This window comes from Heptranchias perlo, chromosome 4 (assembly GCF_035084215.1).
Source record: "Heptranchias perlo isolate sHepPer1 chromosome 4, sHepPer1.hap1, whole genome shotgun sequence".
Classification (NCBI taxonomy): domain Eukaryota; kingdom Metazoa; phylum Chordata; class Chondrichthyes; order Hexanchiformes; family Hexanchidae; genus Heptranchias; species Heptranchias perlo.
In genome coordinates this window covers 119978276-119992109 of record NC_090328.1, presented here as the reverse complement: position 1 = coordinate 119992109, position 13834 = coordinate 119978276, and the positions used below count along the sequence as shown (strand labels likewise).

Sequence of the window (13834 nt, the reverse complement as noted above, 5' to 3'; positions counted from 1 at the left end):
AGGTTCAGTGGTTTTAATTTTTAAACTCTGCATTCCTCTCCCTGGTCCTACTTGTGTTCCACCCTGCTGCTATTATGTGCACTTCCTACACTTTCCCACCCCCTCCCTCAGTTTGCTTCAATCTCAGACTTGGAATGAGACCATGCTAAACATCAAAACTGTGCTACAGACCCCAGACAACGATCATGGAAGATAAGATAATAATAATCGAAAATAACTCTTTCCCAGAGGTATGTATTCTTTTTCCTCTGATTTGACTAGGGAAAAGGTAATTGCTGCACACTGGCAAATTTACCCTTTTTTGATAGAAAGGTTTTAGTGAAAGCGTAATACCAGCATTTCCACATGACACTCTGAAAAAGGGGAAGAATGTTTTACGATTCTTCAGATAGCAGAATTACTTTTTGGAACAATTCTGTAATAGGTGCTATTTAAATGCAAGTTGCTGTAGAACTATGGTTATAATGCAAACCTACATCATCGTCCTAGAAACAACAGGAGAGGAAACCCCTCTCTTCGTCTTCACACAAATAGAATTTCCAAGCTGGCTGTCAACCTACCCATGGGTTCCATTGTACAACATTAGTTACCATTGTTTGCTATTTTTAGACCTTTTTTACCAGTACGAGTATTGTGGTCAACAGCAATGGCTGGCGGGCTGCTTGCATTAAAACATGTGAACAGATGAGGAATTGTACCACGTGATTTGAACAGCAGTGATATTCAGATTTATTTTATTGCTTGTTGCAGGGGAATATCATAGCTATATATTAGATCACTTCATTATTTATAGGTCTACTATATTATAGTAATTTTAAAGTATAAAATAATGAACATTTTAAAAAAAAATCTTCCATTACAATTAAAACTATTGATTACTTCTGTGGAAGAAATTTTTCAGCATTTAAGTTTTTTTTATTCCAAATTACTCACAAGTAGTATTCCTGACAGCTGAATGAAATGTAATGGAAAATAAGAGATTGAGGAATGGCTTGTGGTGTATGGGGCATTGAAGATTATGATAAATAATTGAGGGAAGAATATGTTAATTATTAAATATAACAATGCATCTTTTTTGACAGTCTTTGATGCTGCCTGTTGAATTGAGTATCGGCAATGCAATAGATTTAAATTGGATTAAAGGCACCTCAACAGTCTCAGAAATTAAAGACTTTTTACAACTGAGAGCAGAAGATGTAACGAGTATTAATTCACATAAAACGATCGTAGATAATGGTAAGTTATATGGGAGCCAATTTTTGTCTTGTTAATGCCCCGTTTTTCAGTGGGCACTGGCAGTAGCGAGACTGAAATCACTGTGTAGTACTTAACGCCCAATCTCACCAATGTCAAAGCCCCTCTCAATTTTGAAGCAGGCCGAGAAATAGTTGTCCAGTGTTTCTGCCCATAACAGTTGGAAGCCTCACTAATCTGTGCAAATCAGAGTTCTATGACGCACATTGGGCTCCAATGCAATTTTAGTGTGGTGATGCGTGCATTGCACTAGCTCCGCCCAGTGGAACTCCAAATAGAACGGCCTAACCAGGGGTTCTTAAAGGGGCTGCTAGAAGCTGCTCCGGAAACCCTCCAGGTAAGTTCTTTTAACAGTTTTTGTGAGGCCGGAGGAGCATGAACGCTCATCGTGGCCCCACAAAAATCATGCCGCCCACTGTCGGACCCTCGGCTCCCCCTCCCCTTAATTAATTACTGCCGATTCAGCTCCATGGCAATATGGCTACTGTAATTGGCCTTAATGCACCTGGGTTATAAAGAGGAATATTGTCCACATTTCCTGCTCCTGATCTGCAATCTAACCCTTGCTAGGATGTTGTTTGAGGACAGGATTAGGCTTGGCCATGATTTCCCCTGCAGTCAATTAGCCTGCTGGTGCTCTCTGTCAAGGTTCAGGCAAAAATAATGGTCACTTGAGCAAAGTACCATAAGGCACCCTGTACCCGTGTAACACCATCCCAGAGTTCAACATGTTCTGGAAAATTGGGAGAGAAAAATTGGCAAGAAAAGATCATTGGTTTTTGTCTGATCAAAGAAGTGTCTCCTGTTTTTAGCCTGAGTGCTCGTTGACTTGGCAGAAATGAACATTGAAATATCAAGGAGGAAGCAAAACCTGACAAAACTATTCCTGTTTCCATAAATCACAAGTCATAGTGAACAATTGGAGCAACTGTACTACTTTGTCTTGATGTCTGAAAGAGAAGTGCGTTGGTGGGAAGTAATCATGTGGCACCTTTTTTAAGAAGCCAGACATTTAGATGGTTTTTAAAAAAAACATTAGTGTAAAAATTGAATCTGGCAAAATATTATACCCCCAGATTAGTATGTCACAATCTGTGTGTAGTTCCATCCTTTAGCAATTAGGAAAAAACAGACTGACATGATTAAGAATTGGTTTTAAATGTCATTCAAATTTACTTTTTTTCATAGCTTTTAAAACTAAGTTTAAGCTGGAATCAGAAATATTTGAATTCTGTGGAACTGTGAATTATTCGTTGAACGAAAATAATGAAGATGCTAATGAATTCACAGTAGAAGTTAGTGAACCAGGTAATATTGTCTTGTACTGTGTTTATGTAAAACTGCATCATTTTATAAATTGAGAGTTTAAGGTTGTTGACAGCAAATATTTTAGAAGCTTCCACAGGTAGATTGATTTGCGATAATTTATTACTTACTGTGTTAACAGATCTGATTGATTTGTACTTTCAAGGTAGATTAAAAATTAAAATTTTTCATTTTTAAAAAGTTGCAGAATCTTTAGCTTGAATATATTTTGCTTTGTAAATTAAACCATTTTGGAAGCATCACTTTCAAAATCTTTTTCTATAACTTGTATTTTAGATTTTCTACATCTGCTTCAATTGAAGAGCTTGATTCAAACTTAAAGAATCTGCTTTATTGGGAAATATACACTTTAGAGAGATTTCGGAATAATATGAAAATAGTAATTATAGTATACATTTGTGTGAGGCACATGGCAACATTTTTCCTCCAATTTTGCCTCCTCCTCATGCCTCATGTTAAGGTACATTTCCATGATGTAAAGGCCCACAAGTTAATTTGCAAAAAGGAGGTATTTTATCTAGTGTTTGGTTGGTAGCTGCTCCTTTAAATCTAGTCACAGAACATAAATAGTTTAAAAAAAAACAACTCCAGTTCAGATTTCTGTATCACGCTTATTTCAGCACAATGTTGCAAGTTTTTTTCGGTTACAGGCTGGAGAAAGAGATAATTCAAACATAAATAATGCTGTGTTTGGTTCAGTTGGCACATCACACTTCCTTTTTAAATTTGGCTAGTCAGATATTCAAAATCCAGGAAATCTAGATAACACTTTACTGGGATTCTTTCTGAATTAGGGATTCAGTTTGGAGAGTCAATCCAAATTTTTTTTTAAAAGTTTGAAACTCCTGAAAGAAAAAAAAATAGTTTGCATTTCCAAGAAACTGTGTAGATTAATTAGGTTCCCACAGTGATAAGAAATTAATGAAAGCAATGTATTATTTAAAAGTTATCTACAAAGATTTTTAGTTCAATCTTTCAAGTTATAATCTTTTATAATTTTGTCTATTCAAGGGGTTAGATGGAAAGATGTAAATATGTAACTGCATGGCATGACTTTTACTTAATTGCTTGTTCATCTTTTGTTAAAATAAATTTGTTTGGTATTTTAAACTTAAAACAAGGTCTTCAGCTTCTTCCAGTTCTGATGAAGGGTTATCGACCTGAAACGTTAACTCTGTTTCTTTCTCCACAGATACTGCCTGACTTGCTGAGTATTTCCAGCATTTTCTGTTTTTATTTCAGATTTCCAGCATCTGCAGTATTTTGCTTTTGATTAAAACAAGGTCTTATGTGTTGCTCTACTTCTTTCAAAACCAGTAACTAAAAGCAATTACAAAACAGAATTTGCTATTTGTTTTCCTGGCCTTGTTACTGACAGCTTGCATCTAGATCGCAATACAAGGATAGACACTCTCAGAGGTGTGGGGAGTTGAGAGTGATTTGATTTATAAGAGCTGAAATAATCTCGGATAAGAAAGTTGGAAAGACCCAAAAATGTAACACTGATGGTAACAGATCTTGGTGTTCTGATTTAGGATTGATCCAAAAACGCGACAGCATCATAAAGAGCAGCTTTTCCAAACCTCCAGGCCTGCAGAATTCAAATCAGACAAACCAGCATGTAAGAAATATAAGCACAAAAATAAAGTTGCCTGAGCTTTGAGGACCAGATTGCCAGTAGGTGGCAGATGTAGATCAGTGTGGATTAATGTAAAATAAATAGTATGGGAGCAAGCAGCCAAATGAGGGAGCAATCAAACAGCGTGCTGACCAAAAAAGAGAGAGAGGTCAATAATTTCCTTGGAACTGCTCCCGCTGAGCCGCTTGGGATTCCACCGCACATCCGGCGAAGTTATGGCGGTGGAGTGGGTCTGGCGCCAAGGAAATTCCCGGTTATGGCAATATTGTGGATAAATCCATAACGTAATCAGCGCAGTGCTTGGCTGCTGTCAAAAACAGGCAGGCAAGGTGCCGTATTGCTTTAGCATTGAAATAGAGTAGAAATCAAAAGAAGTTGGGGGGCAGCTAGTGCAAAACGGGCAATAGCGAATTGGCAGCCCGATGTTTTGCGTTATCGTCCGTTTTGCGTTTCTGCCCAAGACAAATTTATACCTTGTGTTGTTGCTGTAGAACTTGCTCAAATTGTGTTTTTAGTATTTTAGTAACATAAGATTAATTAACAGTAAATCTGTAAAATATATAAGGAACATTAATCAAGGGGTATTCAATGAATCTTTTCCCCTTTCCTACACTTTCACATTATAGAATTGGGTTACAGATTTAACATTCATGTCTAAGGTTTTAAGATGCTAAACAAGCTCACCCTTGAACCATCTTACACTACCCAGTCCAAATTGTATTAATAATGAGACAAGTCCAAGCCAATCACAATAGGAACACAATATTTAAATATCATCTAATGACATCATAAGGTTAAACATGGAGAATTCCAAGTACTTAGTTCTTATGTGTATCACGGTATCTCAACCTTAGCTGGATTTTTACTCAAAGCATTAGAGTTATATTATATCTCCAAGATTGCAATACAGTTTAACAAGGTTAAGCTTGTATTCAATGTGTCACTAACAAATTCCTGAAAAAGGAAAAGATATATATGATCTATTCCTTTTAGTCTACTGGTTGATTAGCTTTGCCTTCCTCTAGGATACTCAGTTTTGTTCTCTGGGCATGCTGTTGGTGAGCTGTTGTAAATAGTTGTTATCACTGTCTGTGGTCATTGTTTCCTTCGCTTGTCGTCTTCTTATTCTAGCTTAAGTAAACTTGCATGATGTTATCTCTGTACTGTACAGTTACTTTACTTTCTCTGTGTTCAGAAACTTAAGCTATTAATCAATAGCTGTGATACACTTTACAAGTTTTACTAAATTCTTAACAAATGCTGTCTGCTTTTTGACAAGCTACTTCAAAAATTCTTCAGAAAGTTTAAATTTCTGTTCTTTCTTAGAAAGTCTTTCTGTCTCTCTCTCTCTCTCTCCCCCTTACTTTAAATTCTCCCCCTTACTTTAAATTAGAGGTGAGAAAAAGCATGGCTTTATACCTCAAATTCTACATTAGACAAGCCCACTTATGGAACCAAACCATAGCAGCCGAATTAAGAGGATTAACTCTGCAAGGTGCCATTCAATTTGACAGGCGCTTGTCAGAAACTGATTGGCAGAATGTCAGTTGGCTCTGGCACCCTGGTGCTACACATTGCTTCTGTGAATGCTTAGTTCATGACCAGGGCGTTGTGACCCCAATTGCCTTCAAGGCTATTATGTTCGTTAGTCTTTTTGTTGCAAGATGAAACACTTCTTTGCTCAGTTTACTATTAGGACAGTGATTCCAATTGTTGCAAGGCTTTCCCACTCATTAGGTCATTGCAAGACCCAGAGCAATCTTTGTTAGTGCCCAATTGCTTAGACCCTAACCTTGAGAGGTCTCATTCAGACCCAGCTGAACAGGCTGCATTTCCATTGACCTTCTGGTAACACCAGAATGTATAGATATTTTGAGTTTCAGTTTTGTGGAACATGAGGGATTAATCTTTTGTTTTACACAATATCTGTAGTGTGTTCTAGAATAGCCAGCTACCTTACAGTAGTTTACGTTTAATGTTACAATAATGAGCAGATTGTGATATTTAAGCAACTTTGATATTGTAATTAGCTTTTTGTTTCAGCATGAATATATATATAAAAAGCAAGTAGCAAGTATGCTGTATAAATGCCACTTTGGATTTCACAAGCATCAGGGCTAGAGGTGGGCAATAAGTAGTTAGGATGGAAGTGTGTTTGCATCGGGGTGTTGGGTAAGGACTGGTTCAAGCTTGGCAGTGATGGTCCCCACAATAGATTGAACTACCAGTGCTCATTGTCCAGGCTCACACATGAAGAATTCCCAATTGGGTGAAGAAAATAAAACGCTTCTGTTGCGTGTAGGACCATACCTCAGCATGAGCCATCACTTTCAGGAGAGGAAAAGGGAAGAAAAATTATCAACTCTATTGACAAAAAAGATAATATTATTTAAATTCTAAATGAAATTACTGAATTGACATTCTATCATTAATTATGTTTGCAGTTTGCTGTGACTTTTTTAAAACCATGGAAGTAGAAACTCCACTGACTCCTCCATATTCATCAGATTGTATGGAAATAACTTTATCAACAAAGGAACTGCATGTGGAGGAACTTTGTCCGCTGAAGTTTGAGTAAGCATAAAGTATTATTAATCTGCTAATCTCACTTAATTTTCTGAACCAATATTTGAAGGTTTTCTGTACTTAAACACTTTTTGTAGAAACATTTTATTGATCGTACCTACAAATCACGGTGAACAAACTGACACATTGATGTCAACTTCACTATGACTCTTTACTTGAAGTTAGCAATGTCAGATTCTTTGTTGACTAAGGTGAATCAGTCCTCATTTTTTCAACCTCTGCATGCATATAGGATATCTCTGACATCCCACAGGGCAAAAACCATCTGGGGACACTTTCCCTTTTATGTTCACTGTATATCTACAGCTTCATTCTGAGCTTTAACGTTAATTTTACTTCTCATCAACTTGACTTTTTTTGAGGGAGTGACAACGCAAATAGACTGTGGAAAGCCCTCTGTAAGTGGGCAGTGCTTTGCAGCTATCGCCTAGAAGCTTATCCATGAGAGAACGTTGCCGCTGCCAGCTTCTTCCAACCGTTATGGTTCAGGGCTCTCACTTGTGCCTCATCGGCAGTAAAGCCCCTGCTATTAAAGAACACTCTTACATTGTCATCCCACCTTATTCTGGATCTGCCTTGTGGCTTCTTTCACGTTGGTGGTGGTTTGGAGTTGAACCGCTGGCGGTCAGACTCGGGGGTAGCGCATGAGGTGTCCATATCCGAGGAGTTGGTAATGATCAACCAACCTGGACAGCGATGGTTGATTAGTCAGGTTGCATTCAATCTCATTTAAGATTTTGTCCAGAGGCTTAACCTACAGTTGTGTACTAAGTGATCTGGAATCGAATCTATTGATTCGCCTATTCATTACTTTGATGCGTGCCCACGTATTTAAATATTGGTATCACGAACGCGTTGTAGAGCAGTACTTTGAAATTGCGACTTATGTTCGATCTCCATATATAGATGGAGAGTTCACTGTGGCACTCAAAAGTGCATCGTGTCTATGGCAGTCAGGAAAACAGTCCCATTGGGGGAAATCATGCTACCTAAGTAAGTGAATTGCGTCACTGATTCCACTGTCTTGGATGGATTGTCATCTATTATGAAGGTAGTTGGAGTGATATTGCATCCTAGTGATTGCACCTTCATCTTGTTCCAGCTGACCTGAAGACCAAGGCTAGCGGCCTCTTGGTCAAAGATTCATGGAGCTTCGGTGAGGGTGTTCACGGTTTCAGCCAAGGCCGCTATATCGACGTTAAAGTCCAGATCTGTATATTTAGTCATTGCCTAGGCTGGTCCCACATCCACTTCTTTCTGTTGTTGACTTCATGATGTAGTAGAATCTTACAGTACAGAAGGAGGCCACTCGGCCAGTCATGCCTGTGCCGGCTCTTTGAAAGAGCTGTCCAATTTAGTCCCACGCCCCAGCTTTTCCCCCATAACCCTGCAAATTAATCCTCTTCAAGTACATGTCCAATTGCCTTTTGAAAGTTCCTATGGAATCTGCTTCTAGCACCCTTTCAGGTAGTGCCCCTCTGTGTGAAAACATTTCTCTACATTTCCCCTCTAGTTGTTTTGCCAATTATTTTAAATCTGTGACCTCTGGTTACTGTCCCACTTGCCAGAGGTAACCGTTTCTCCCTATTTGCTCTATCATTACCCCTCATTATTTTGAATACCTCTTTCAGGCCTCCTCTTAATCTTCTCTGCACTAAGGAGAACAATCCCAGCTTCTCCAATCTCTCTACGTAACTGAAGTCCCTCATCCCTGGTATCATCCTGATAAACCTCCTCTGTATTCTATCCAAGGCCTTGTCACCCTTCCTAAAGTGTGGTGTCCAGAATTGTACACAATATTCCAGCTGAGGCCTACCCAGTGATTTGTAAATGTTTAGCATGACTTCCTTGTTTTTGTATTCATTGTCTCTATTTACAAAGCCAAGTATCCCATATGCTTTCATAACTGCCCTAACAACTTGCCCTGCCACTTTCACAGATTTGTGAATATGCACTCCCAGGTCCCTCTGCTCTTGCACCCCTCTCAAAATAGTACGATTTAGATTATACTGCCTCTCCATGTTGTTCCTCCCAAAGTGCATCACTTCACACTTATCCGCATTAAATTGCATCTGCCAACATCTGGCAAGAATAAGGTTGGGGCGAGAACACAGCTCTGACGTACTCCGGTATTAAATTCGAAAGGCTCAAATCACTGAAATGAAAATCAGATGGGTTCTATGAAAGGCGGTTCATCCACTCCGCCAAATTATGGCCCATGTGGTGAAGACGAAAATCTAGCCCCATATTTTTTGGCACCCATGTGCTTTTGAGGATCTCAGTACCGTCTCCTCTGTTGAAAGAAGGTAACATTCAGTACAAAGCTGGATATATGCAGTGGAGGGACGTAACCATTTAGAATGAATTTCTTAAGCCCCCAGGTGATTTTACTCCCCTTGCTGCCTCAGTGCGATGATGGGAATAGCCTACTTTTGTGTGGAGGTTGAATTTCAATCAGGGAGTGAGTTAATGCTACATTGACTAGTTTTCTGTCAACAAAAGATTTGCTGTTATACTTTGACAAATCTTTGAATAATTAATTCTGGAGTTTTCTGACATCTGGTGCATCCACATGTTTAATCATGTTGCACAGTGTTATTCAGTATAGTTCATGATTTCATTCTGCAGTCAGTATTTTCAGTTTTCGAATTTATAAAATTCACGAACTTTCAAAACAATACATAGACCAAAGCCTGCTTGTTTTCTTTTCACTTTTTCAGTACACTTTTATCTGGGGCAACAAAGGATTTTCTGGAATTTCAGATATGGCAGTCAGAAAATTTCTACAGATCTTTTTCATCTCTGAGGCTGGGAGGTAAATCTAAATATGTCATTTTATTATAGTTGACTGTCAACCACACTTCTGAACCTGTCATACTGGGGAAGATAGGTACTCCACGCAGAATAACAAAAGGTTTCATACAAACAGCCTTGTACATAAGACGGCTGAGCATAGAATTTCCATAACATAATTGGGATGTGCTATAAACTTGCACGTAGCAGTGACCTGTTTGCATCGGAGGAGAAGGAAACTCTAGATGAGGCTATGTAAGAGATATCAGAGACAGTGAAGCCTGTGTTGATTACCTCTTTGAAAATTGGGCTGGATGAATATATTTTGAGTTGAAAGAAAAAACTGAATGTTGGAAGTAAATATTAGAAATAGTTACTGTGCAAAAAAAATTGTCTCTAGAAAACATTGCTACCTAGCCAGAAAAAAAAAATTGCCCACTCTTACAATTTTTTGGACAAGGGAGTGATTATGTCCTCTGGTTCTTTCAGTTTTAGTAAGTAATGTATAATTTCCAAATGGGTTCTTAAAAAAAAATAGCAATTTTCATTTAATCATGTACAATAGACTTGCCAATAATACCTTGTCTGGAATTGTTTACTGTGCTTAACATAAATTGTTAAGGAAGTGGGTAGCTAAAGTAAACATTGGTCCCTTTGAGGATGAGACTGGGGAAATAATAATGGAAAACAAGGAAATGGCAGAGGAATTGAACAGATATTTTGTTTGTGTCTTCACAGTAGAAGACACTAATAACATAACAATAATAATAGAAAATCAAGGGGCAAAGGGGAGGGAGGAACTAAAAACAATCACTATCACTAGAGAAAAACTACTAGGTAAACTAATGGGTCTAAAGGCTGACAAGTCCCCTGGACCTGATGGCTTGCACCCGAGGGTTTTAAAGGAAGTGGCTACAGAGATAGTGGATGCATTGGTTGTAATCTTCCAAAATTCACTAGATTCTGGAAAGGTCCCAGCGGATTGGAAAACTGCAAACATAAGAGCCCTATTCAAGAAGGGAGTGAGACAGAAAGCAGGTAACTATAGACCAGTTAGCTTAACATCTGTCATTGGGAAAATGCTAGAATCCATTATTAAGGAAGTAGTAGCAGGACATTTGGAGACTCATAATACAATCAAGGAGAGTCAACATGGTTTTATGAAGGGGAAATCATGTCTGACAAATTTATTAGAGTTCTTTGAGGAAGTAACGGGCAGGGTGGATAAAGGGGAACCAATGGATGCAGTATATTTGGATTTCCAAAAGGTATTCAATAAGGTGCCACATAAAAGATTACTGCACAAGATAAGAGCTCATGGTGTTGGGGGTAATATACTGGCATGGATAGAGGATTGGCTAACTAACAGAAAACAAAGAGTCGGGATAAAAGGGTCATTTTCAAAATGGCAATCTGTAACTAGTGGGGTGCCACAGGGCTCAGTGCTGGGGCCTTAACTATTTACAATATATATCAATTACTTGGATGAAGGAATGGAGTGTCTTGCGGCCAAATTTGCTGATGATACAAAGATAGGTGGAAAAGCAAGTTGTGATGAGGACACAAAGTGTCTGCAAAGGGATATTGACAGGTTAAGCAAATGGGCAAAAATTTGGCAGATGGAGTATAATGTGGGAAAATGTGAAGTCATCCACTTTGGGAGGAAAAATAAAAAAGCAAAATATTATTTGAATGGAGAAATACTACAAAATGCTGCGGTACAGAGGGATCTGGGTGTCCTCGTACATGAAACACAAAAAGTCAACATACAGGTGCAACAGGTAATCCGGAAGGCAAACGGAATATTGGCCTTTATTTCTAGGGGGATGGAGTATAAAAGCAGGGAAGTCATGCTACAACTGTACAGTATGCTGGTGAGACCACACCTGGAGTACTGCATACAGTTCTGGTGCCCTTATTTAAGGAAGGACATACTTGCATTGGAGGCAGTTCAGAGAAGGTTCACTTGGTCGATTCCGGGTATGGAAGGGTTGTCTTATGAGGAAAGATTGAACAGGTTGGAGTTTAGAAGAATGAGAGGAGATCTTATTGAAACATACAAGATTCTGAGGGGACTCGATAGGGTAGATGCTGAGAGGATGTTACCCTTCATGGGGAAATCTAAAACTAGGGGGCATAGTCTCAGAATAAGGGGTCGCCCGTTTAAGATGGAAATGAGGAATAATTTCTTCACCCAGATGGTCATGAATCTTTGGAATTCTTTACCCCAAAAAGCTGAGTCATTGAATACATTCAAGGCCGAGTTAGACAAAATTTTGATCAGCAAGGGAGTCAAAGGATATGGGGAAAGGGCGGAAAAGTGGAGTTGAGGTAAAAATCAGATCAGCCATGATCTCATTAAATGGCGGAGCAGGCTCGAGGGGCCAAATGGCCTACTCCTGCTCCTATCTCTTATGGTCTTATGTTACATTTTTTTCCTGGTCTTATTGCAAAAATATTTGAAGATAGTCCAAAGTCAATTAGTAAAGCTTTTTAAAATTAAAAAGTAAAACATTTTTTTGAGAGTTAAGAACATAAGAAATAGGAGCAGGAGTAGGCCATATGGCCCTTTGAGCCTGCTCCGTCCTTCAGTAAGGTCATGGCTGATCTTCGCCCTCAACTCCACTTTCCTGCCTGATTCCCATATCCCTTGATTCTCTTAGAGTCCAAAAATCTATTGATCTCAGTCTTGAATATACTCACCATTTAAAAAATATTCTGTTTTTCTATTTTTCCTACCAAAGTGAATAATCTCACATTTCCTCACATTATGCTCCATCTGCCACCTTCTTGCCCACTCACTTAACCTGTCGATATCCCTTTGCAGACTCTTTGCGTCCTCCTCACGGCTTACTTTCACACCTGGCTTTGTAGCGTCAGCAAACTTGGGTACATTACACTCGGTCGGAACACAAAGACAGAGAGAGAGAGGGAGACACCCGAAAGGCAGAGAAAGAGAGAGAATGACCAGTTGTATTAAAAACAGATAACTTTTTTTCGCTGGTGGGGTTACATGTAGCGTGACATGAACTCAAGATCCCGGTTGAGGCCATCACGCTACATGTAACCCCACCAGCGAAAAAAAGTTATCTGTTTTTATCTCTCTCTCTCTCTCTCTCTCTCTCTGTCTTTGTGTTCTGACCGTTTGTGATTCAGTAGTCTTGTATGTAATGTTTCTCTGTCTGAACACCATTCAACTCCTTTGATTGCTTTGATAACGGGCAGTTGGAAAGATTATCTGTAATCACCAGGCATTGTTCTCTGACTATATATGCTGTACCTTTAATGGAATCCTACACTCACCTGACGAAGGAGGAAGCCTCCAAAAGCTTGTGATTTCAAATTAAGCTGTTGGACTATAACCTGGTGTTGTAAGACTCCTTACATTTATCCACCCCAGTCCATCACCGGCATCTCCACATCACGTATTCAGATCAAGCAATTTTGGAAGGCATTGAGATAACTGGACCTACGTTTGTGGGGAGGCGGGCATGGAATGGGAGAAAAGGAAGTAGAGAGGGAATGGGGATAGTGGATGGGGAAAGGAGGAGGGTAAGAAGAGGAGCATGTGGAGTGGAAGAGAGGGCAAGAGATACAAGTTTCTGCTCAGCAGGTGGGGAGGGAGGTCAGTAACTTCCGAGTAGAGGGTTGGGTGGTGGTGGGGGGGGGGGGGGGGGTCAATGCTCTGGGGAGGGACTGACTGCCAGTTTTAGGGGCAGGGAGCTTGGCGGTCTCAGTTGCTACTGGTGTGGTTGATTCGCAGTTGCTACCATGACCGTCTATTTTCTGATTTCTGTTGTTAATGTCTTGAGCTTTTAAACTTGATTAAGCATCTTTCCGGCTCCTGATTTTCCCTTCATTTCCACATGTCTGTAGGGGGAGCTCTCAGTGAGAGGGAGGGAATTGGGGCTGCAATCTTTTCTCAGTGGTTTGGCAAGGTATTCCTGTCAGCAGAGTAAGGGTGGTCTACAGGTGCGGGGAGTGCGAGACAATTTTGGGAAGTGGAATCAGGAGATATTATCCTGTCTGAATAAAATCATGAAGATCAATAACAGTTTTAAATGGTTTGCACTGGGGTCATTTAAACATGGGAACGCTGTTGACAGCTCTTCGTGCTTCAGCTCCCCACCTTGTTGCTGATTGATTGGCCTCCATTTTAGCACCCGCTATCGGGTGCATTCCTGGCGGGGGGGCTCCGAAAATTGGGGAATCCTGGAGCGGGCCGGGAGCCCGGCT

The 13834-nt window shown here is 39.6% G+C and overlaps 1 protein-coding gene and 1 long non-coding RNA gene across 2 annotated transcripts in view; both read left to right on the top strand.

Moving 5' to 3' along the window:
- The first annotated feature begins 1531 nt into the window (after nt 1–1531).
- On the top strand, nt 1532–9612 carry LOC137320590 (uncharacterized). Its single transcript, XR_010962594.1, has 4 exons — nt 1532–1591; nt 2443–2562; nt 6664–6793; nt 9526–9612. It is a non-coding gene; the product is annotated as an uncharacterized lncRNA (long non-coding RNA).
- A 3852-nt stretch (nt 9613–13464) lies between these two features.
- Nucleotides 13465–13834, top strand: part of LOC137320672 (protein shortage in chiasmata 1 ortholog) — a 60363-nt gene continuing 59993 nt past the window's right edge. Inside the window, exon 1 of the mRNA XM_067982351.1 lies at nt 13465–13486. Within this exon, the coding sequence (XP_067838452.1) occupies nt 13465–13486 (22 nt within the window). The remainder of the gene's footprint in view (nt 13487–13834) is intronic.